This window comes from Aotus nancymaae, unplaced genomic scaffold, assembly GCF_030222135.1.
Source record: "Aotus nancymaae isolate 86718 unplaced genomic scaffold, 86718_ANA_hifiasm-v0.15.2.pri h1tg000040l, whole genome shotgun sequence".
Taxonomy (NCBI): Eukaryota; Metazoa; Chordata; class Mammalia; order Primates; family Aotidae; genus Aotus; species Aotus nancymaae.
In genome coordinates, this window is record NW_026988454.1 from 110,185,575 (window position 1) to 110,210,118 (window position 24,544).

General features: G+C 38.4%; 1 protein-coding gene across 1 annotated transcript; it reads right to left on the reverse strand.

Moving 5' to 3' along the window:
* Window positions 1–12,310: 12,310 nt before the first annotated feature.
* On the reverse strand, window positions 12,311–15,055 carry IL17A (interleukin 17A). The gene is made up of 3 exons (XM_012441527.2): window positions 15,029–15,055; window positions 13,688–13,884; window positions 12,311–12,548 (listed from the first exon to the last, which is right to left on the reverse strand). Exons 1-3 carry the CDS (start codon window positions 15,053–15,055, stop codon window positions 12,311–12,313), a joined length of 462 nt encoding a protein of 153 aa, XP_012296950.1.
* Between the last annotated feature and the right edge of the window lie 9,489 nt (window positions 15,056–24,544).

Sequence of the window (24,544 nt, forward strand, 5' to 3'; positions counted from 1 at the left end):
GCTCTTTAGCCTACCTTCACTGAAAATGCAGGTTCTTGATTTCTACCAGAAACGGGGTCAAAGTGAGCAGAGTGTTTTGCATTTTCCGTTTCTGAGCCTACTTTACCTAATCTCCAGTTTTCAAAGATAGGTCCACACAGACATTTTGGTGGTTGAATGGGAAAGAAGTGCCTTTAATGAATCCAAGCAGTGGGGCAAGGAGAAGATAAGAGGAAATTCATCAGCTCATAACCAAGGGAAGCTAAGGACAAGTAAGAACCTTGGATAGACTTACCTGGACATTCTGTCCTCAGATTAAAAAAACCATTCCATGGCTTCAGGGGTGTTGCTCAAACATCCTTTAACATGTCTATTTCCTGAATCACATGCTGCGGTCTAGACTGGGTACTGTCTACTCCTGGTAAAGGAGCTGTTGCCCTGAGATCTCCTTTACCATCCTGGAGGGAAATTCCTTAGCCTCTTTCCTATGTTGACTCTGTTTCCTGTACTCCATATCTTCCTGTGTCTTGGTTTACTATCTTGTTTTGATGGAGTACTACATCCTCAAGTAGTTTAGTGAGAAAGGTTGTATGGGAGGCAAATTATTTGAGATCTTGCTTACTTGAAATGTCTTTTTTCTTCCTTCATAATACAGTTTCATCGTGTTTGGAGTTTTATGTTGGAAATAATTTTCTTTTGGAATATCGAGTACCTTTTTCCACTATGTTCTTTGTTCTAGGGTCACCGTTGAGAAATCTGAACGTTTTCTGATTCCTGGCCCTTTATACCTAATCTGTTCTTCTCCCAAGAAGCCTGTAGAATTTTCTGTTTGCCTTCAGTATTCTGAGGTTTCACCAAGATGTGGCTTGGTGTGTTTCATTTAGACAGTTGATGAGTCCTTCTCTGGCAACTCGTATTCTTCAGCTCTGGGGATTTTCTTTCATGTGTTTAGTTCCTGATTTCCTCTCCTCCAGTACTCACTGTTCTTTCTTTCTATTTTGATATACAGTAGTTCTTCCTGGATAGGACTCTTGATCTTTTCTCCCATATTTTAATCTTTCTGTTCTAATTTTTGCAAGATTTTCTCAACTTTCTCTTCTATTGACTGTTTCATTTCAGTTATGATATTTTTAATTTCCAAGAGAATCTTTTTTTTTTATCCTTGGCATTTCCCTTTTTAAAGTGCATCCTTTTTGATTTCAAGGATCTTCTCTATCTGAGGATATTAATTATATTTTTGAGGTTTTTTTCTTGCATATTTTCTATTTCCTCCTAATGCCCCCTTTTCTTCCCTCCTCTTCCCTCCCTTCCCTCCCCTTTCCTTCCCTTCTCTTTCTTTTTTGAGATGGTGTCTCACTTTGTTGCCCAGGCTGGAGTGCTGTGGCACAATCTCAGCTCACTACAACCTCTGCCTCCCAGGTTCAAGCAATTCTCCTGCCTCGGCCTCCTGAGTAGCTGGGACTACAGGTGCACACCACCATGCCTGTCTAGTTTTTGTATTTTTAGTGGAGACGGGTTGGGGGGCGTCTCACCATGTTGGCCAAGCTGGTCTTGAACTCCTGACCTCAGGTGATCCACCCGCCTCCACCTCCCCAAGTGCTGGGATTAGAGACATGAGCCACCGCATCTGGCCTCCTAATGCCCTTTTCTGTTTTTTTATTTTAGTATTTATCTTCATGTTCTATTTTCTCAGAGGCCTGCTCAAGATTAAAATAAAAGCTGATTGGAAGCTCAGTGTGTGTGGGGAAATTTGGGAATTCTGAGCTTCACTATGGGGTAATATGGGTGGACAATTTGTGGGGAGTCCCCTCTGAGTATATTTAGGCTTTTCTTTCAGAGATGATCAGATTCTTCACCCTTTTGCCAGAAGGAAAAGGTCTTGTTGTTAGAGTTCTGGAAACTGAGGAGTAAAGGGGCCTGAGGGTGGGATCATCCTTGACATGCAGAATCTACATGACCACTTGATCCTTCTGTTTTTGGTGGTCCCATACCCTCACCCCTGCTGGCAAACCCCAATCCAAAGACTCTCTGTTTTACCCTCTTCAGAGATAAACTGTAAATTTTCTGGTAGGATTGGGAGGAGCATTTGCCAAGGAGTGGGGTGCTGGAAAGAAAAGTTGGGGATTAAGTTGTTGCTCAAACAACTTTCACACTGGCTCTCGAAATCTCCCTCTTCCCCATGTATTCCCAGCTCCTGCTACGCAGGACCTGGTGTTGCTAGGGCCTTAGCCTTTGCAAGATTGGTGGCACGAAATGGATTGGTTCTTAGCTTCCTCTCTGCCAGTTTAGAATTTGTCTCTCTAAGCCAGTAATCACTTATGCTCTGCTTTCTACTTGTAAAATTGTGTTGCTATTTGTTGGACTGATTTTTTAAAAATCATTTTTTAAACCATAGTTTTAACGCAGTTCTATGGGAAGTAAAATTAGTTGTGTAATCCATACTGTTAACTTGGAAATCTCCTTATTTCTGTGAAGCTTATGGACTCATCTTTCATATAGATACTTGATATTTGATTGTATTTAAATTTTCAGTAGATAGGAATTTTGATATGCTTATTGTGTTTTGTTTTAAAAGTAACATGTATTTACTGTAAAAAATTTGAAAATATATTGAAGTATAAAGAAAATAAAAATTATAATTCTCATAATTTTTTTCAATTTTTATAATTTGTGGTTATTATTTTTAATTATTTTACTCTGTAATCTAGATGAAGTTCTTTTGGATGTATGATGTAAGGGAAAGCTATACTTTGATTTTATTCCTCTTCCAAATAGTTAACAGATAAAGAAATCCAAACCTAGTCACTAAATAATTCCCCATTTTACTGTTTTGTGATGACAGTTTATTTTTACTGTAATTTAGATTCTTCATATATACTCATGGTATATTCTGAGTTATTTAATTTGTTCATTGAGTTTTTCTATTCTCACATCTCATTATTTTTTTAAAGTGCCAGCTTTAGGCCGGGCACGGTGGCTCACTACTGTAATCCCAGCACTTTGGGAGGCCGAGGCAGGTGGATCATGAGGTCAAGAGATCGAGACCATCCTGGTCAACATGGTGAAACCCCGTCTCTACTAAAAAAATACAAAAAATTTAGCTGGGCATGGTGGTGCGTGCCTGTAATCCCAGCTACTCAGGAGGTTGAGGCAGGAGAATTGCCTGAACCCAGGAGGCGGAGGTTGCAGTGAGCTGAGATCGCGCCATTGCACTCCAGCCTGGGTAACAAGACCGAAACTCCGTCTCAAAAAAAAAAAAAAAAAACCGTTTCACTCCCTGAGGACAGAGCTCCAATGATTTAAATCTTCTCAGAAGAGTTTTAGAAATTTGCTACATTACCACATAAAGCCTTACCCATAAGAATTTGACTGGTATTGCATTAGACATAGAAACAAATTAGAAGCTTGGCATGGTGGGGTGTGCCTGTAGTCCCAGCTACTCAGGAGGATTGCTTGACACCAGAAGTTCTAGGCTGTAAGGAGCTGTGATTGTGATGTGAATAGCCACTGCATTCCAGCCTTGGAAACATAGCAAGACCCCATCTCTAAAAAAGAGTAAATAATTGTTTTCTTTTTTGTGCATGTAGTCTTGCCCTCTACGAACATTGTATTTCTGACCATTTATTCAAGTTATTTATAGTAATTCATCATTATTTCATAGTTCTCTCTACATACATCTCTCTCATATTTTAATAAGGCTATTTCTAGATATTTCAGGCTTTTGTTTTTTCATAATGGATGATAATTTTTTCATTATGTTTTTAGACATTCTTTTTTTTTTTTGACAGAGAGTCTCACTCTTGTTGCCCAGGCAGGAGTGCAATGGTGCGATCTCAGCTTACCGCAACCTCTGCCTCCCAGGTTCAAGTTATTCTCCTGCCTCAGCCTCCTGAGTAGCTGGGATTACAGGAGCCTGCCACCATGCCTGGCTAATTTTTTTGTATTTTTAATAGAGATGGGGTTTCACCATGTTGGCCAGGCTGGTCTCGAACTCTTGATCTCAGATGATCCACCTGCCTTGGCCTGCCAAAGTGCTGGGATTACAGGCATGAGCCACTGTGCCTGGCCTTAGACTTGTTATTACCACAATACAGGCAAATGATTTAAAAATATTCATTTTGTAGCTAGCCAATTTCTGAGCATTCTCTCTGGTCTTCTTCTTAATTTACTCATTTTTTTTTACTCATTGGGATAGACCCAATGTAATGATATTCTCTGCAAATAATAATTTTGTGTCTTTCTCTCCAATATTTGTTTCATTGCTAGGCAGGACTTCCACACAATATTAAGCAATAATAGTGTCTCTGTATTTTTAAATTTTTTTTTAGCTATATTTTGTTTTGAATTAAACATTTATAAGTTATTTTGTGCATAAATTTTATCAACATTTTTCATTACCAATCTAAATCTTATCAATATGATGTAACATTTCTTTCCCATTTAATGTTTCTAAATTTATGTTTTCTGATATTGATGTTATTCCTGATTTGTGCTAATATGCATTTGCTTAATATATTTCTTTGTCTATCCTTTTATTTTTAAACTTTCTATGTTGTTTTAAGGATAGTGTGGAATTAAGAAATTGGGATATTTCTTAATTTTTGAAAATCTAAAAATACTGTAGAGTTAGGAATAGGAATTCTAAATAGGACTGTGACTAAATAGGGACATTTCTTCACGGTATTTTTTGATTTTTAAGAATTAAGTGCTTAGGGCAGGCGTAGTGGCTCACGCCTGTAATCCCAGCACGATGGGAGGCTGAGGTGGGTGGATAATGAGGTCAGGAGTTTGAGACCAGCCTGACTGAACATGGTGAAACCCTGTCTCTACTAAAAATACAAAAATTACCGGGCATGGTGGTGTGTGCCTATAATTCCAGCTACTTTGGAGGCTGAGGCAGAAGAATCACTTGAACCTGGGAGGTGGAGGTTGCAGTGAGCTGAGATTGCACCACTCTGCTCCAGCCTGGGCAATAGAGTGAGACTCTCTTTCAAAAAAAGAAAAAAATATATAGGTGCTTAAATTTGAGACTCTGTTCTTTAAGAGGTGAATTAAAAATATTTACTTATATTGTCTCTTATTTATGTTTTCTGTGCTTTTTTCAGTTTGTTGTTTTGGAGCATTATTTGTTTTTTTAATATACTGTGTTAAGATTTATGGGAATTACAATTTGTTAAATATATATATCCTAACCTATATATATATATGGTTACCTTTAGATTTTTAGCCTATTTATCACATCAGGTCACTTTTAAATTGTCCACTTATCAAAGCCAAGAATGGAACAATAACTTGAATTTACTTCACTAAGGCAGAGTCATTTTGTATTTTTCTACCCTGTCACTCCTTTCATCCTCATTTTTTTTTTTTTGGTTTATTTTACTGAATCTTGGATTATAGACTTAGATGACGGTTATTATCTAGAATATGGGCTTAGATGATGGTAATATCTAAATTATAGATTAAATAATATTTAACCTATAACCTATAATTTAGATATTCTTTTTAGCAAAGATTTATTTAAGATTCATGTAAAAAAATTTATAACCATTATGTAGATATGTTTCAATGTAGACCCAGATTCAGTGCTCATAGAGGGTCCATGACTGATTCATCTTAAATTCTCAGCTTTGATTCATCTCTGTCAGAGTTGGGGAACTGGCTCACATAATTATGGAGGCTACAAAGTTCCATGATAAGCTATCTGAGAGCTGGAGACTCAGAGAAGCCTGAAGCATGGCTCAGTCCAAGTTCCAAAGCCTGAGAACCATGAGAGACAATGGTGTAACTCTCAGTGTGAGGCCAAGACCTAGGGGTTCAGTGGCGCAAGCCTTGGAGTCTGAATGAAGGCCAGAGAACATGGGATTCTTATGTCCAAGGGCAGGAGAAGATGGGTGTCCTCGCTCCAGAAGAGAGGGAGAGAGATAGAGAGTGTGTGTATGAGAGAAGAGAGAGAGAGAGATTGAGAAGGCAAGAGAGAAAATTTGCCTTTCTTTTGCTTTTTAATTTTATCAGCACCCTCAGCCAATTGGATGGTGCCTATCCACATTGGACGATGGTGGATCTTTCTTACTCAGTTCCATGATTTAGGTGCCACTGTCTTCTGGAAACACCTTCACAGACATACCCAGATGTAATGTTTGACAAGCTGTGTGAGTCTGTTCTCATGCTGCTATAAAGAACTATGTGAGACTGGGTGGTTTATAAGGAAAGATGTTGAATTGACTCACAGTTCTGCAAGGCTGGGGTGGCCTCAGGAAGCTTACAATCATGGTGGAAGGCTAAGGGGAAGCAGGCCATGTCTTACCTGCGGGCAGGAGAGAAAGAAGGCGAAGGGGAAACTGCCAAACACTGAAACCATCAGACCTCTTGAGAACACACTCACTATCATGAGAACACCGTCGGGGAAACCATCCCCGTGTTCCAATCACCTCCTACCAGGTTCCTCCCTCCACACGTGGGGATTACAATTTGAGATGAGATTTGGGTGAGGACACAGGACCAAACCGTCTCACCAGCTATTTGGATATCCCTTAATCCTGTCAAGTTGACACCTGAAACTAGCCATTGAACATAAGCAGAATTTAAGCTATTACATACATACAGAAAAATGCACAACTCATAAGTATACCATTCAGTAAAATATTACAAATTTATTATTCATTGGGTTGTCAAGGAAAACTTGCCTGAGCAGATGCTGCCTGACCTGTACGTCTTCCCCTTTAGTGCTTTGAAAATTTACTTCATTACCTCTCAGTGTTATGTAAAAAAGTCTGATGTCAATATAATTTTGGTTCCTGATTAGATATATTACATATTCCTTCTGGATATGAGTCTTGTATGTTCTTTATTTTTAGAATTAAAAAAAAATGGTTGAATATATTTTGGGTATAACCTTTTAAAGTTAATTTTGTCTAAATCTAGTTTTCAGATGCACTTAAATAAATTTCCAACCCAGGAATCACTTTTTCCCATTGAAACTTTCCTTATTGCCTCCTTAATTTATTCAGGTTTATTTTTTGAAATTTCTGTTTTTCACATAATTTTATCTCTGCTCTGCATCTTTGTTATCTAAGATCAATTTATATATATATATAATTTAAATAATATATAATATGTAATATAAAACATATATAGTATATAATATATAAAAATATTATTTAAAAATATATAAAATACATAGTATATATAAAATATATATTATATAAATATATAATATGTAATATATATTTTATGAAATATATAAGATATTGTATAAAATAATATATATTATATAATATAAAATATATATGCTATAATACAAAATGTCATATATTTCATAAAATGTATATTATATATTTTATAAAATATATAACATAAAATGTGTATTATATATTTTATAAAATATATAATATATTATAATGTACATTATATAAAATATATTGTATAATATGTAATATATTATATATAATATAACATGTAATGTATATTATATATAAAATATAATATATACAATATATATATTTTTAGACAGGGTCTTGCTCTGTCACTCAGGCTGGAGTGCAGTGGTACAATCTCAGCTCATTGCAACATCTGCCTCCCAGGTTCAAGAGATTTTGTGCCTCAGCCTCTGTAGTAGTTGGAATTACACACGTGTGCTACCACACATGAATAATTTCTGTATTTTTAGTAGAGGCGGTGTTTTACCATGTTGATTAGGCTGGTCTCAAACTCCTGGCCTCATGTGATCTTCTTGTCTTGGCTTCCCAAAGTGTTGGGATTACAGGTGTGAGCCACCGCACCCAGCCCCAATTTATATTTATCATTAATTTATTTCTTTGTTGATCTTCATCTGTATTCTGAGATAGCCTCTCAAGCGGCTTCTCCATCAATGGTTCCCAGAGACTGGTCTATGGATGGCTGCTGGAGATGATGCATCAAAATCAACTAGGAAACTTGTTAAGAATAGTTTCTCAAATTCCATCTCCAGAGATGTCTTTTTGCTTAATCTGATTTTTTAAAATGTGTTGATATTTTCATCAGCTTAATGTTGATGAGAAATGGGAAGACCAAGGTTATTCCAGGTAAGCAGGAAGCATAAGCAAAGTCCCAGACTGTGAGAATCGGTTAGGCATGGCATTGATACTGGTGGCAGGGAGGGAGGATGGTGGGTTGGAATACTGTGAGAGGTGGACTAGGCCAGGTCATAGAGTACCTTCTGTGTCACGCAAGAGAATTGGCACTTTATCTTATAGGTATGGGGGAGGTACTGAGGAGTAATTAGGGGATTAATGTGATGAGATTTACATTTTAGAGAGGACCTCTTGAAACATGGGGAGAGATGGAAGAGTGACAATCGCTGTGTAATTTCAAAACATGGGTGTGTAGCAGTTGGTTGTGAGGTATGTCACATGTGGGTTGTTTTATAGTGTGTTAATTGCCAAAGTTTGTAAAGGATCTTTTAAAAAAATTATTGTAGATTCAAGGTTATTTCTACAGTACTGCCACTGTTACTTGTACCCTGGACCTTTTTCCGCTACAAAGTGGCCATGTAACAGCTCAGCTCTTTGGAATTATGTGACTGTGGGGAGATGTCATGCATGAGCCTTCATTCATCATATGTGTGATGGCAGAAGTAATGCTATGCGTTACTTATGAAATCCCATTTCATTTTCTTTTCCAAGGACACACAGAAATATTTCATTTTCCAGTCTCCACTGGATTTAATTTGGGTCTGTGTGACTGAATTCTGGTCAGTAAGACTGGCCCTTAAACACTGCATATATACTTTTTAGCCTTCGCTTTTCTTTCATTGGCAACATGTTCAACAGAAATACAATGCTAGCCACATTTTAACTGTATATTTATTGTAAAGTCGTTTAAAAAAGTAAAAAGAGATAGGTGAATTTGTAATAAATTTGATATGTTTAACTGAACACATTTTAACATTTATCAATATAAAAATTAATAAAAGATATTTCACATTAAAAAAACTTATTTGAAATCTAGTATGTATTTTACACATAGCACAACTCAGCTGGTACTAGCCACATTCCTCATGCAAAATAGCTACAAATGCCTAGTGGCTCCTGTATTAGACATTGCAGTGCTAGATGGTGCTGTAGAAGTCAGAGCCTGTGTTAGTCTGGGTCTCCCGGTGACCAAGTAGAGCAAAGCTCCCTGATGATCCCTGTTGGGATTATAACATGCACAAGAAACAAATCTTTGTTTTTTTAGAATTTGTCTGTTGCAGAAGCTATTAATTACCTACTCTGACTAGACTCCTCTACAATTTGAGAGGTACTGAATTATTAAACATAAGAAGCAAGGCAGAGAGGCCAGTTAGTGTCATAATACAATGCAACTGTAATAGCAATCTTGGAGTTAGCGAGGAGGGGGAGGACGAGTGAGACATTGATGAAGAGTTGGTCATTGATTGGATGAGGGTAATGAGGGATGATGCCATTCCAGTAGATGATGCCATTCCAGTAGATATAAAAGCAGAAGGAGGAGCCAGTTTGGGAGTAAAGCTAGCGAGTTTAGTTGTGTCTCTGTTGATTTGGAGGTGTCTATGGACTACTGGTTCAATGTTCAGCTGAGAATTGACTGCTACCTGCCATGTCAGGTGCTGATGTTTCTGCTCTTGAGGGACCGTAAACTGGTTGAATAGGTGAAGCTGATACAGTCTTATGGTCAGTGATAAAGGATATGCACGGTGCTTTTGGAGGCCATAAGAAAGAGAGGGACTAATCTAGGATAACAGGCAGTGATGGGTCCAGGAGTCTCCTTAGAGATGAGACCTAAGTAGAGTTTTAAAGTGTGAGTGGAGCAATAGGGGTTGGGGAGAGTGGGGAAGACAGCGTGTGACCGGAGGGACAGCAAGGAAAAAGTGGCAAGGGCATTCACAGCAGAAGGACTGCAGAAGGGACAGGCATTGAGGCCAAGAACAGCATGGTGGTCAAGAACAGCACAAGAAGTTCACCACCCAACAGCATTGAGGCCAAGAACAGCATGGTGGCCAAGAACAGCACAAGAAGTTCGCCACGACTGGAGGGTCAAATGTCAAGGAGGAAGCACCCTGTGAGAGAGCGGGAGAGGGAGCAGGGCCAGATTGCTGGGGGGCGCTTTTTGTTATATTTGAATTTATGTCATAGGTACGGGGTGGAGGATGGATTGAGAGATGGGAACAATGGCAGCAAGAACAGGTGGAAGGTTGTAGCAATCATGGGGGAGAGAAATGAAACTAGATGCAGTCCTGAACCTGGGTAGTATGGTATTGGTGGGGAGAAGGGGGTTCATTGGAGAACTTTTGGAAGTGCAAATACAGTATTTGGTGATGTGTGGATGTTAGGAATGAGGGAGAGGAAGAGGAAAAAAGATTCAGGGAAGCCACATAGATTTCTAGCTTGGATGACTAGGTAGATGGTAGTGCTAACTGGGGAAAATGAAGAGAGAATAAAAGCAAAGCATATTGGGGAGGGGTGCATGGAAAGCAACTGCTTCTTCCCACCCCAGTGCGCCCCACCCCAAATATGGTGGGAAATAATGGTTTATTATTAGGTCTATATATTAGTGGGAAATATATGTCTAGTGGGAAATAGACATATATATTTTTTTGCAACCCCCTCTCCCAACAAAAACAAAAACAGTTTTTTCTTTTCATCACCACCTTTGAGGGGAAGTTCGAAAATGAGCAGCAGGTTTTTAGTGAGAAGCTTGAAAGCATAAAGGAACTATCCCTGGAAGCTGCCTGGAGATTTCCTGTAGGATGATGGTGACAGGGATGGTCACAGGAATCAAGATGTGAGCACAAAATGACACTGAGAGGAGGTGGCTGGAGAAGCTAACCTCTGGATGTCGAACCAAGAAAGAGGCGGAGAAAAGCCGTGGGCCTCTGGGTGGGCTGGAGCATGCTGGATGGAGCAGGACGGAGTGAAGAGGAAGGTCTTTCAAGAAGCAGGGAGGCTGTGGAGTGGCCTGAGAATTTCCAGAGGCCTTCAGAAGTAGGGCAAGATAGCACGCTGGGCGATGGGGGCGAAAATGGTTACGACGTGAAACTTGAAACTACTCTGGAATTGAATGTGATTGAGGTTTTATTTTACTTGGGCTGAACTTTTCTCATGCTTAAAGTTAATTCTGCCCCATCAGCTCCTTTCTGGGTTGTGGGGTGCCTTGATCAGATAGAAGCCAGGCCCTAGGAGTGTGGCTTGAGGAAGAGAAAAATGTTTGTCTGTTGATCACTGAGGGGCCTTAATCTCCAAAGGAAGCCTGAGTGCAAGGGAGAGACTGGACATTGTAGTCTGAAAACGGTGTATTTTCCCAGAACTTCTTGTATTTTGGGGAGAGTTTCATTTTCCCCATATGATCTTAGTAATGACATGCCATTCCTCAGGGCCATTATTTTATTTAATTAATTCCTTTCAAAATGCTTCTGTCTACAGCATTGGCTAACAGTATGAAAGCCTTGGTCATCAGTCTTGAAGGCCTGTGAAATCGAGAACTTGGAATTGGGTGGTTCCAGGTCATTGTTACTCAAAGGCATGCTTTGTTTTGCTTATAGGAGAATTTGTGTAACTCTTCCCAATAGAGAAGAGCTGAGTTTGCTAAAACACATTTAATGAGAATGAATAAAGAAACATTTTCTTACCAAACTTTATCATCACAGAGGGATTTTATTATAAGGGTTTAACAGAACAGAGAGTTAAGTTTCAAAATTTAAATTAATAAATATGAAAGTAGGTTTAGTCTTTCTTTTCAGCCATGTTTTAACTTTTAAAAGACAAAGAGGAGGAAATACTATATTCGTATGTTGTAAAGACTCAGAAAATTTCCACTACTATTTAATTCTATCTAGCATTTCCCTAGGCAGAACTGATAATCACACTTTTCCACCTTTTTTTAAAATAATTAAACATAAATAGGTCCTTAAATAGCTCAAATAAATAAAGGTTTTACCTTTTAAATAATAAAATTCCCAAGCCCAAAGTCTTGTTTCTTTAAAAAGACATACAAAATAAAGTAGATAATTCATTAAAATGGAATCTTATATCCCAAATTTATCTCCGGACATATTAAATACATAAATAACTTAAAGCCTTTAGAAAAGTATACAAGAAGCAAACTAGTACTTAGTCTAAACATTCCTTCTTGGAAAGAGGGAAAGATAATTCAGATCTCATCTCTTAGCCAAGCGTTACCTCTGAAGCTTCAATTGGATGAACTGCTGTAAGAACTCTAATCAGTTTAGTCAGAAATGGGGCTGTGTCTTTGAAGGATGGGGTTCCTGAGGGGCCAGGCCAGCTCTCCAGAAAGCCTAACTGCTTTGGGGAGTGTGGGATTTGAACCAAAGCTCTTAGGCCACATGGCGGATAATGGGGGTGACGCAGGTGCAGCCCACGGACACCAGCATCTTCTCCAGCCGGAAGGAGTTGGTGCAGTGCCGAGGCTCCCTGCGCAGGACCAGGATCTCTTGCTGGATGGGGACGGAGTTCATGTGGTAGTCCACGTTCCCATCAGCATTGACGCAGCCCAAGTGGCGGCACTTCGCCTCCCAGATCACAGAGGGATATCTCTCAGGGTCCTCATTGCGGCTGCAGAAGGGAGAAAAATCAGGAGGAAAGTGAATTTCTGGTAAAGTGGGAAAGAAATAAAACAGGAATACATGAAGAGAGGCAAGTTCACAGGGTGACAAACTATAGACATTGCAAATTCTTTAAGTGATGTTAGTTTGAAGAAGAACTTTGGGGACAATTTTGGATTTTTTTCAAGCACATGAATTGTTATAGAAAAGAAGACAATGATCAGTTTTTCCCCAATTTATTTGAAGAATGAATAAAATAAGGTAGACTGAGACCACAGAAAGAATTTAAGTTTGACACAAATGATAATTTTTTAGGGCATATTTGACAGACAGAAGAAGACCAAAGGAAGAGTAGACTTGGAATCATCTAGAATAAGATAGCTGTTATCTGACTTGATGTTAAGTGTCTTTAAAACCTTCTCTTCCCTCTCTTAGCTGTGTGAATGATTTGCTTTGACTTTTGAATTGATTTATTTTGATTCTTCTTAGTAATGGGAAGAGGAGAAGAAATCCTACAATCAGACCAATCTGTAGGCTCCACAGAACTGAGACTTATTTGTATAAAGTCAAATGATCAAAATACATTTTGTATTTAACCCTTGATGAGGTCTAAATACTGGGTATACTAAGGACACAGCAAGTACAGGTACCTTAGGAAGCAGATCAAGACTATGTAACACACAAAGGGGTAGAAATACCCCAGTGATACTTATTCCACTGGGATTCAAAAACAAAAATGTGCTAAAGAGAAAAAGCAAAAAAACCCTAATACTAATTATTTGCAATAAATCTTTCCAATGGTGGTGCTTGTTAAGAGAATAAAAACATTAATCCTGTTTGATAAATGTCTATTTTTTGAATAAATAAACAATAGATTTGGGGTCTCGAAAATGTTAGAATAATTAATTTGGGTTGGTTATTGGTGTCAGTGACAATTAGCTCTAACAGGATAGAGATTATTGGAGGCTGTCCTGTGCTTTGTTAAAGAAATCTGTAGAAAGTTTGAGAATCACTCCTCTGCACAGTGGTCCTTCCAGGTTTGACTGGTAATTCTAAATGAATAAAATCATCCTTAAGGAAATTTAACTGGCAGTTTGATGCATAAGAAGGATAAAGAATATAGCATTTTTGTCTGGAACGCTTACGTACTGGAGATTCCAAGGTGAGGAGGATCGGTTGTAGTAATCTGAGGGCCTTTTGGAATTGGTATTCCGGTTACGGATGTTCAGGTTGACCATCACAGTCCGGGGGAAGTTCTTGTCCTCAGCATTTGGGCATCCTGGGTTTTGCGGGCTTGCTATTCCTGCCTTCACTATGGCCTCCAGGCTCAGCAGCAGCAGCAGTGACTAGAATTGAATGGGAAAGGAGGGAGAAGTTGGAGATTGGATTACTATGTGGTTCTTTTTGACAAATTTAATTGTGATGATGATGCATTGCTAATGATAGAGAACATATCAGGACAATCTATACTACATTTTCAGATCAGTTAAAGAAAAATCTAGGTAGATGACCAATATAATGTTAACACTACGGCTTTTAAAGTTTTTTAAAAACCAGTTTCAACATTCTTCTTTTGACTTAGAAAAGACATGTTATCCATTGGCTGGCAATAATTTTAGTAAAAATGTCAAGTCATGCCATGTCCTCAGCCTATCAGCACATGCATCACTGTCAGGTCTGTGAAAGAATAATGACTTTGATTTTTGAGATAGCAGTGATATCCTGCACCATTGTTCTCAGTCCTACATTCTGTGAAACTCAATGTGCAGTCAAACATTCACATTGAAAGAAAGAGCTATAGAAAATCTATGTGGTATCAATAGTCATGCTACAAATGCCGTTGGTGCTGCTGGCAGACGTCCAACTAAAAACACGATCTCCTTCATGTTTTCTTAGGTATATTTTTCAGTTGGTCTAAATTTGACATGTATTGAGTCTATAATAAAATCAGATTTCAAAAAAGATATTTGAAGTTAAATATTAAAAAAATATAAACCCATTTATTGTAAAACACAGTTATACATATATCTAGTTAGAATACATAGTTTCGATGTATCGAGAATACGGTATGAGATAATGGAATCAAAGTCGCTGCTACGGCTTTCAAAATCTTAAGGATAGTGACCCATTTTAAAGAAAACGGATTAAAGAAAAATGCCGTGGGAGAATTATACTAAATCCTTTGTACTCAGGAAAAGAGACTTTCAATAAATTTTCTTTCTTACTGCACAGCACCATGTGACACTTCTTGTGTGGTTTAGCCCCAATATAGCTGTCTTTCAGTTTTAATCTTATCTTTCAAACTGCTGTGTATCAGTTCTTGAAAACGCTGCACAATGGCATAAATATCTACCAAACCTTTCATTTCCTATCCTATATATACAGTATTCCTGGATCTCCATAGTCAGAACCCAGCATTTCATGCCTAAGGTCTGGAAATATTATCTGGTCCAAATCAACAAGAGCATTGCACGTTAGTGCAAGACTCACCACCAATGAGGTCTTCCCAGGAGTCATCGTTGCTTCTTCCAATCAACTGGGGATGGATGAGTTTGTGCCTGCTATGAGATGGACAGAATATAGCACTATCACCTCTCTTTTTATAGGGCTTTTTGCCTTCTGTGGTCACTTACGTGACGTGTCGCAGTGGGTTCAGGGGTGACACCATTTTGGTTAAAATTTCCGCCCCAAATGAGGTCATAGAACCTCTTCTTCTGAAGGAAAATGGAAGGGTAGAAACTCACATTCCTAAAGACCATGTCCTCTCTTCATTCTTACTTGTTAGAAGCTGAACAAAGGTGATATGCTCTGGGTCTATATCATGTATTTATGAACATATATACAGCTGCCAGAAGAGCTATGCTCTATATTAATGGTTCATGGGGAAATAAAAGTTTGACATAACATGTAGGTCTTCTGGTGTCATGCACCTTGATTTTCCATTTGATCTTTCTTTTCCTCACAGATTCCTTGGCCAGGTGTTGTAGAGACAATTCCAGAAACTACTCAAGTTCCCATCATATAAATAAAAAAATGAATTAAATAACAATGACACGATATATCCTATTTAATTGAGTTCAACAACTCTCTTGTTGAGTATCTACTCTGCTCAAGGAATAAATAACTAGGTTCAAGAGACACGAGATTTACTGTTAAAGGCGTGTTCTAACTCTGCATGTTACTAAGCAACTTGGTGTTTTGAGGCTCCATCTCATGCAGTTCTTCCAAAGGAATAAGATGGAGAGGAGAGCGTGAGGGTAGGTGGCGGGGCAAAGTGAGGAGGGAATTGAAAATGGGGGTGGAGACTGGACACAGGTAATGAAGATGGAGAAAAGGAGGGCAGTGGTAAGTAGAGAGTCATGAGAACTAGAAGAGAGAGGAGACATGAGGCGGAATAACAAGGAAAGAGAGAAGGAGTTAGCTATTCTTTTCTCTCTACTCTAAATAAGATGAACTTGGACTCAGGTCCTTGAGAATAGTTCCTTCTCAGGAATACAGAGGACTAGGACGAGGAAGGGCCAGTGGATGTAGATGTGGCTGGCTAGATGTCACCCTACTCTGCCCCTACCCTCATTGAGGTGAATGATGCCTCTCAGATACTTAGCTGGTATCCCATATTCTACATGCTAACTCAGGGAGGCTGGCCAGTAGTTCCAACTCAATGTCTGGAGTGTAAGATAAGTTTGCTGGATCCTGGATCTGTTTGTCCTGAGATCCATTCCTCCCTGTCCTGCTCTGCTTGTAACTCAGAAGGCTGACCCTGGAGGCTACTTACTCAAACTCCCCCATGAGTTGGACTCAGCCAAAGGGGAACTGGGGGACAGGTGAGTAAAAGTGGAAAGTGGAAAAAGCCAGGAGCTTCGTTCCTCAGTCTCCCGGAGGACTGCTCCAATCCCTTTGTCCCTGCAGCCTTGGGATGGTAACAGCCTCTTGCTGATGGCAATCTCAACTACCAGTGTGACCAGTTCTCTGAGTCAAACTCCCTCTTTTGCAAATGCCTGAAGGAGCTTCTGTTTCCTGGCCAGATAAACCCTGATTGATGAATGAGGGAGACCATAAGCACTTGAATTTCAGTGGTAATGGTAGATATCCTTGATAGGTGAAGCAGATACAGATGGAAGAGGAAGTAGGATACAGCTTCAAGTGACTTCCTTGGTCCTGATGTTGGCATCACTGTCTACCTACTTTTCAAGAGAAGAGTCACTGTGAGCCCTCCTGCCCTTCCTCAACACATGACCAGGCAACAATCTTAGAAGCTGCAGTGTCTCTCACATCATCTTTTTACAGGTTTCCTCTAACTCAGACTCTCACCCACTTGGACGAGCTATGCCTGCTTTTCCCAATTGCTTCCCTCAGACCATCTTCGACATTCTTGCAATAATGATTCTCAAAGCATGGCTCTCATTGTGGCTTTTCTTCTGCCATTAGCTTGCATACAGAATAAAGTGTAAAAGCCTCTTAGCATTTGAATTATTTGAGTTTGTATAATTTCCTTTCTAGCCTTACCTCCCACCATGCCCCAGGACCTGGGCTGATGGGGTCCTGATTTTTCTCCAGGCCTTCTTTCAAAGCTTACTCACCCTTTTTAAGGTATTTTCTCTGAAATCCCTTCCCCATCCTCCGGTTATCAAAATGCTACTTGTCCTTCAAAATCCTGTTTAAATGTGTCTTCTAGGTCTGGAGATTTCTCTTGATTACCTCAGTTGGAATAAAAAGTTCCATCCATCACATACCTCTTTAATAACTTTTGTTTCATTTTGTAGTGTGTTTTATTTAGCTTTAAAAGCTATGGGTAAGACATATGTTTATTTCCATGTTTAGATTTTACTGTCAACCTTCAAGGCCAGTGTGTTCTTTATCTTTGTGACTCCTGTGGTGCCTAATGTGGCCCTTTATACAACATGGGTCTTCACAGACTGCTTTTGTGTTGCTTGTCCCTCTCTGATACAGGGCTGTTCATGCATATTTCTTGTGTATTGCATGCGTTTCATTTACATATTGACTTTCTTGTTTTAATTGTAGGTCATTTCTTGCTAGACTGCAAGGTATCTGAAGACAAGTAGTCTTATTGGTCTTTGTATCACTTAGCATAGTGTCTAGTAAATAGTAACTGTTCAACATTTTGATTGACAGTATGAATAATGCTATTTGAGAAGTTCAGAATTTTCTATATTATTCTTAGAACCCACCTGCATCCCAAAACCCTACTGAGTTGTCTAGTGCCTTGGCTCTGCATTCTGATGCTTTTGAATGCAGTGTGGTGAAGCTATAGCCTATGCTGGATCACCGTGGAGTGGAGGATTCCTTGTTGTTGCTTTCTGGCAAAAAAGAAGGGGAGGAGCATGTGCTTGCTGTCAATTATTTTGACTGAAGTTGAAGGGGGAGAAGCTAACTCTAGCTGTTTTCCTTAGTCTTGCCTCCTGTGCCTGTGTAATTCAGCCTGTGTGGTATGCTTTGAAATGCCAGCCCTTGCTTGAAAATAAGAATGGGAAAATAAGATGGATTTTCACAAAAGTGTAAAAATAATCATTTTGACATGGCGGTTGGAGCGGAGTGTGTCCAGCCTTGAGTATGGCTGATTTCGCAGATGTTTGCTTGAGCTGGAAGCTTGTGGCCCCTGAAAGAGCAGCTGGGAGTGTAAGAGTGTGTGCACAGTGGGGAGGGCTCTTCCTCTGCATTTGTCTGCAGAGGTAGCTGGCTCAGGTTTTGGTTCTGAGACTCTTGAGGTAGAGTGCAGGCTGGACCGGGCATTAGAGTGCCTAGAACACTGAATGAGAGGACACATTTGTTTTCTTTGTGAATCTGCCACTAACTACCCATGCCCTTAGGTACATCACCTCTTTGAGACTTAGTTTCCTGTCTTATAAAATGAGTTTTTGTACCAGCTAATCTTTTGATCATCTATGATTTTCTGGAGAAAGAATACAGTATAGAACAAATGGGAGTAGTAAATTAGGGATGATTACTTTGTTAGTGATTGTCTTCCAGGTTTATCAATCTTGCTTCTTTGAGGTCTTGAAACAGATCACCACAAGCAATGGGGAACTGCATGTGTTGAGTTGAGAGCTTCGATGGCTGGGGGCAAGCGTGCAATTGGAGACAGGGAAGGATTCCCAGCAGCCAAAGATGCATTTGAAGGGATAATAGTTATGAAACGTTTCTGCCCTTCTTGATTTAGAGAAATGATTTTCAAGCCTCCTTGAAATTATTAGGCCATTATACAGTATTTCTTTCTACTTGCAATAGAGAATAATGTAAGGGATGGAAAGAAAAAATTTTCCTTTTGTATCCTGGAGAGAGTATTTTTGAGTCTTTTGTCTCAATGTGATGGAAAATTAAAGCTTGCTGAAAGATAAAATAAATGAATTTTAATTTTGGCTTGAGTGGTAAGGTTACCATTGAGAGATTATTATATTTTAAATTTCTATTAGCCATTTAATTAAAAAGTAACAATGGTCTCAGTATAGGAGGAGGCATCATGCTATTGTTTCTGCTTTAAGTTAATGAAAGACAGTAGCTGTTCAGGAAGATTGGAGCCATTTTGTTTACTGCTGTTGCATATCACCAGGCAAGACTCCTCTCTTGATCTTTACTTAATATAGAGAGGATAATGAGTCACTGGAGAGAATTCTCTTGGATTTTAAATGTAGGGGCTGATACTTTGCAAATGGGCCAGCACACAAGGGGCAATGTTAAACAGACAAGTAAAAGGAAGACATGATGTTTAGAGAGGAGAAGATTTGCAACAGAGAGCCATCTGGAAGACCTTGGGGAGTTTATAAGGTCAGAATTTAATTAAGACTCAAATTTAGACCTGGTTTATCAAGCTCTAGATCATTGACCCCGAATAGTATTAATAGTATATCAATACTATTACATAGCATTAATAGTATATTATCAATACTGTACTATCAATACTATTACATACTAGAGGTTCACCTCTGAGGTTTTCAGTGTTGTCTTGCAAAACCCAGAACTTAATACATATATAATTAATGTGGTTTCTTAAATAGGAAATATCAATCCTGGTAGCAACCTGATAGCATCATTGTTCCTCTCTAGTATAACACTGTTTGTATTCACACGGCTGTGCTCCTGAGGGCCATCCTGAACAGTAGGTGATGGATGAGAACCCTTCAGGGGTGAGTACAGGCTTCATCCTGTACTGGAATCCCTGCTGGAGAAAATTCTCTTTTTATATGACATGATGAATTAAAGGCATGATTAACAATGAAGATGTTTTCATAGAGTAATTGTTAATGGGCTGGTGAGTGCGGAGAGATGGCAGGCAGAACCCTTTTTCAACATTTGGGTCTTGTTTCTTCACCACTGGTCATTCTGACTCTTGGTAGGTATTTTGCCCAGATGAGGACCATGTGTGCAGCTCCTTTGAGTGACTAGTTTTCTTTTTTCTACTGTTGGTTTTTGGTGTTTCCTCTATCTAGTGCACAGCAGGCTGTTTTTATCTGATGGAACTAGATCACAAAACTTCGGATATCTGTGAAAAACAAACCCAATCTGAATGGTCAAAAGAACATTGAACAGCCATTATTCATGTGAAGTGTTTGATAGAAAGTCATTCCGTGTCTGCTTACTTCCAAATAACGTGTAATGCCTTTATCGCCTGGGTAAATGGGGCTTGCCTTTAATACGTCCTCTTTGCTAGTCTCAAAACACTGAGATAATGACTGGAAGCTGTGTTAGAGACCAAGTCATGCAAGAAAGAAAATGTGTCACATCACGTCATCTTAAAACAATTGCAAACCATCAACAGTGTTTCCCCAATCCCTACATTAAAATCCACAATCAAGCATATAATGTGAAATGTCAATTTCTCCTTTGAGTAATAACTACTAACCTCATGGAAACCAAGCCTCTTCCTTAGGTGAGTTTATCATTAGTCTTTTACTGAAACACTGATTTAAAGTGGGTCAGAAAACTTTCCATTTTTTTTTCAAGCAGTACATGTAGAATTATACACCTATACGTTAGCAAGCACATGCAAATTTGTTTTATGGGTGGTCTTTCCTTTGGTAATGCTGACTTCATCCAATACTCTAAGAATTAAGGTCAGTAAGTGACTGAAGTTTTAAGTCTGAACGGATGTCTCTGAAAAGTAAGGTCTAAAATTGAACAAGCAAACCAAACCACATATTGTGGTTGGGTTATCAAGTTATCAGCTTTATTTTCTTTTCAGCAATTTTGAAGTTAAAATGATTTAGAGACAATCACAAAATATATTTAAAAGGAAGATACAGTATATGAACCTGGAATGAATTGCTAATTGGTTTTTTTAAAGGCAATATAGAGGATGTTATGGTGAGGTGGTAGCTTTGTGAATTGGAAATATGGAAAAATCAATACATAATGATTTATTTTCTTATCCCAAATGAATGATTCTTTTATTCTGAAATCCTCTAGGGAATTTAAGATAATTATAGCAAAAATTCAGGTAAGTAAAGTAGAAGTAGGAATATAAATCAGGCTCAGAGGACGTGGAAACAGAGACAAAAGTCAAGATCTAGGAAAAGAAAACCCAAAGTTATTGTCCGTAAGGGCCAGCATATTTACATTTGTCTCCAAGCTTCCTGGCAGCAAAAGAAAAAAGGAAAAATTCTCAATTACGTAAGTCTCATTTTCAGAAAGGAAGAAGCTAAAAAGGAGGTAGATTTTTTTCCTATCATCGCATTTTAAAATAAAATCTTTGACTGAGTCTTATAGATGGTCCAATATAGTATATTGGCTAAGGGCAATTTTTTTTTTTTTTTTTTTTTTTGCTTCAGACATTCCCATGATCATGTCCCAGTTTCACTTTAATAGCTGTGTGTCCTTGGGAAAATTATACCCATCTACATTTCAGTTTCCATATCTACAACATGAAAATAACAAGAGAACATGCCTTATAGGTAGTAAATGAAATAATACATGTGATCCGGCTTGTATACTCATGAATATTGATTCAATATTAATATTAACAGGACTGTCAGGGTATGAGAATCTCAGAGAAAACTTTTTGAGGAAAAGGAGACTTTGTGTCTGAGGGACACTAGTTATCTGCTCATTTGAACATCTACCCTGTGAGGAGGTAGGGAGATATCTTCAGGCTTCCACATGGCTTAAATGAAATAAATATTAATTAAACAAATGTTTCTTAAATACCTATTATGTGCCAGGTACTGTGCTGGACTCAGGATAGAGCAGGGCAAGCAAACAAAACTCTGTTTTTAAGAAACTGACATTCAGGGTAGTCTAGTCCTTGTTATTCATAGTTTGAGTTTACCAGACTATTTGTTTATAATGAATTAGGCTTCTCAGTTAGGAAACCTGGAAACCAGGGCCTTGGATAGCAGACACAGGCATTCTGGTTACTGGAAAGGAATAGTCCCTGCTACAAATTATGAAGTTATCTTCCTGATTTATATATTACTGTACCAACAATTAAGAAATTTCAAGGTTTACCATAGATTATATTAAATTTAATCCAGAACTGCTACTCTGTGTATATTTTAGATCTCTGTCTTTTTCTATCTAGCTACCTATTTACACACATATACATAAATGCAAAAGAAAGCAAGCATAATTAATCCATAATCCTAGTTGTTAGAAATAAGCTTCTGGAGTACACCTTCTGTTATCTTACAAAATTGGGATCATTTTAAGTGTATTGTTCTAGTAAATGTATTTTGTTTTACAAAATTGGGCCATATTATAATACTGTTTTGTAAGCTTTTTTCTTATCTTACAATATATTCTAAACACTTTTCCCTTTTTAAAAAACTGTGTATATGTCTGTGTGTGTTCGACACAGACTGATTACCTAACATCCTGAGAGATGAGCAATAGGTCACTTAACCAGTTGCCTACTGTTAAATATTTTGATTGCTCCCCAATTTTTATTTTAATGCTTAAGATAAATTGACAGATCTATGAAGCTTGTTAAACCTTCTAAGTAATGTTATTACAGAGGCAATAGTCATAAAAAGAGATATCAACAAAAATATTTACAAGACAAAGGCTAATGACTATGATAAAGAGTAGTTTGCCATATGGTAGGTACCAAAGATCAATGACATAAATACTCTTGTAAGCATCAAAGAGCAAGATTAAAAAAAAAATTATTCATGCTCTTATTCCATTTAATCGCTACAAAAATTCCTTAGGGATACTACTGTCCAAATATACAGGCAAGAAGACTAAGGTTTGGCAGGTTTCAGTGACTGGCCTGAAGTCATCCAGTAGGCAGGTGGTGGCCCTGTTTGGTCACAGATATTGCTGACTTTCAAGTCTATGGGTTTTTCCACTATGGTACACTGAAAATACTGACATTGAAAACCATTTAAACATTATTTTGCATCTTACTTTCTAATATTTTGAAGTCTCAAAAATTATCAAATTATCTTTGGTTTATCCATTTGGTGGTGTTACCTCTTTCATTGACGCTTGTCCATCATCTTTGCTTCAGTGACAACCCCACTCTGTCTAGTGCTAGCTTAGGTGATTTCCTGTGTCTAGACCACAAGAATCCCAACATATATTTATTTTGTAATCCCATCAAAGTAGAGATTTCCATAAAAAAATAAGGGAGGTGCAGAGAGAGGTGCATATATGTCTATGTTTTACTGAGGATCAAGGTAATAGGATTTGTGCTTAATTTCCTGGATGGATTAGAAGATCATTAAACTTTTTCTTCTCTTCTTTTTTTTCTTTTTCATAAAAAGGGAGTTGAAGGAAGCAGAATTTACATATGAGAATCACTGAGGAATCTTATATGATGGCTGTGAACAGATTGGTTTTCATTTTTTCTGAGTAACTAGGACATTATAGTCATAATGCATTTAGTTATGCATTTAGTTTTTGAAGAAAAACTTTGCAGTAGTCAGCATTTTAAATATTTGACCGGTATTAACTTGCTCCATGAACCCGATGCCATGCACCAAATGTTTAAAATGTTTAAAAATGTTTGGCTAGAGGCCAGGCGTGTTGGCTCACACCTATAATCTCAGCACTTTGGGAGGCTGAGGCAGGTGGATCAGGAGGTCAGGAGATGGAGACCATCCTGGCCAACATGGTGAAACCCCGTCTCTATTAAAAGACAAAAAATTAGCTGGGCATTGTGGTGCGCGCCTGTAGTCCCAGCTACTCAGGAGGCTGAGGCAGGGGAATCGCTTGAACCCGGGAGGTGGAGATTGTAGTGAGCTGAGATTGCACCACTGCACTCCAGCCTGGTGTCAGAGAGAGACTCCACCTCAAAAAAAAAAAAAGTTTGGCTAGAGATCAGGCCACTGCACTCCAGCCTGGGCAATAGAGTAAGACTCCATCTAAAAAAAAAAAAAAAATTGGCTAGAATTTAATTGTATGTATGTACCATAATTTATTTTGTCTCCTATTAATGCATTTTAAATTCATTCTAAATTATTTACTATTAATTAATAGAGTGATAAAAAATATATTAGTCAGATTTGTCCTTAAATATATACTACAGGATATATAAGGGTTTTTATATTATTGCCTATGTTTTGCTAAAGAATCTTGAAGATTGTATAGTTCCCTTCTTTGCCTGTAATAGAAACTCAATAGAGCTAGTTTAAGCACAAATGAGAAATTAATGATAAGGGTATAAAGATGCTCCAAAGACACAGGGCAGGAATTAAAGCAGGGATTCAGGAAGGCACTGGAACAAGAGCTAAAAACTAACAGGTGTCAAGGCAATTACTTTTTTAACCTCTCAAAATCCTTCTTTCCTGAACTGTATCATTCCCCTCTTTGCAGATTCCTATCATCTGTGTCTTTATACTTCTGGTTTTCCCAAGTTTACAGATTCTTAGGTCCCCTTTGATAGGCATTTCTCAATTCCCAGCCACATTTTCAGGAGAGTCTGATTGACTTGAGTCACGTGTCTAATAGGCAATGGTTGGACAAGATCGTGTAGTATACACAGGGATGCTGGGGGGCCTGTTCTCAAAGAAGAGGGGTGTGTGCTGGGCAGACATTCTAAAAGGTGTGCAC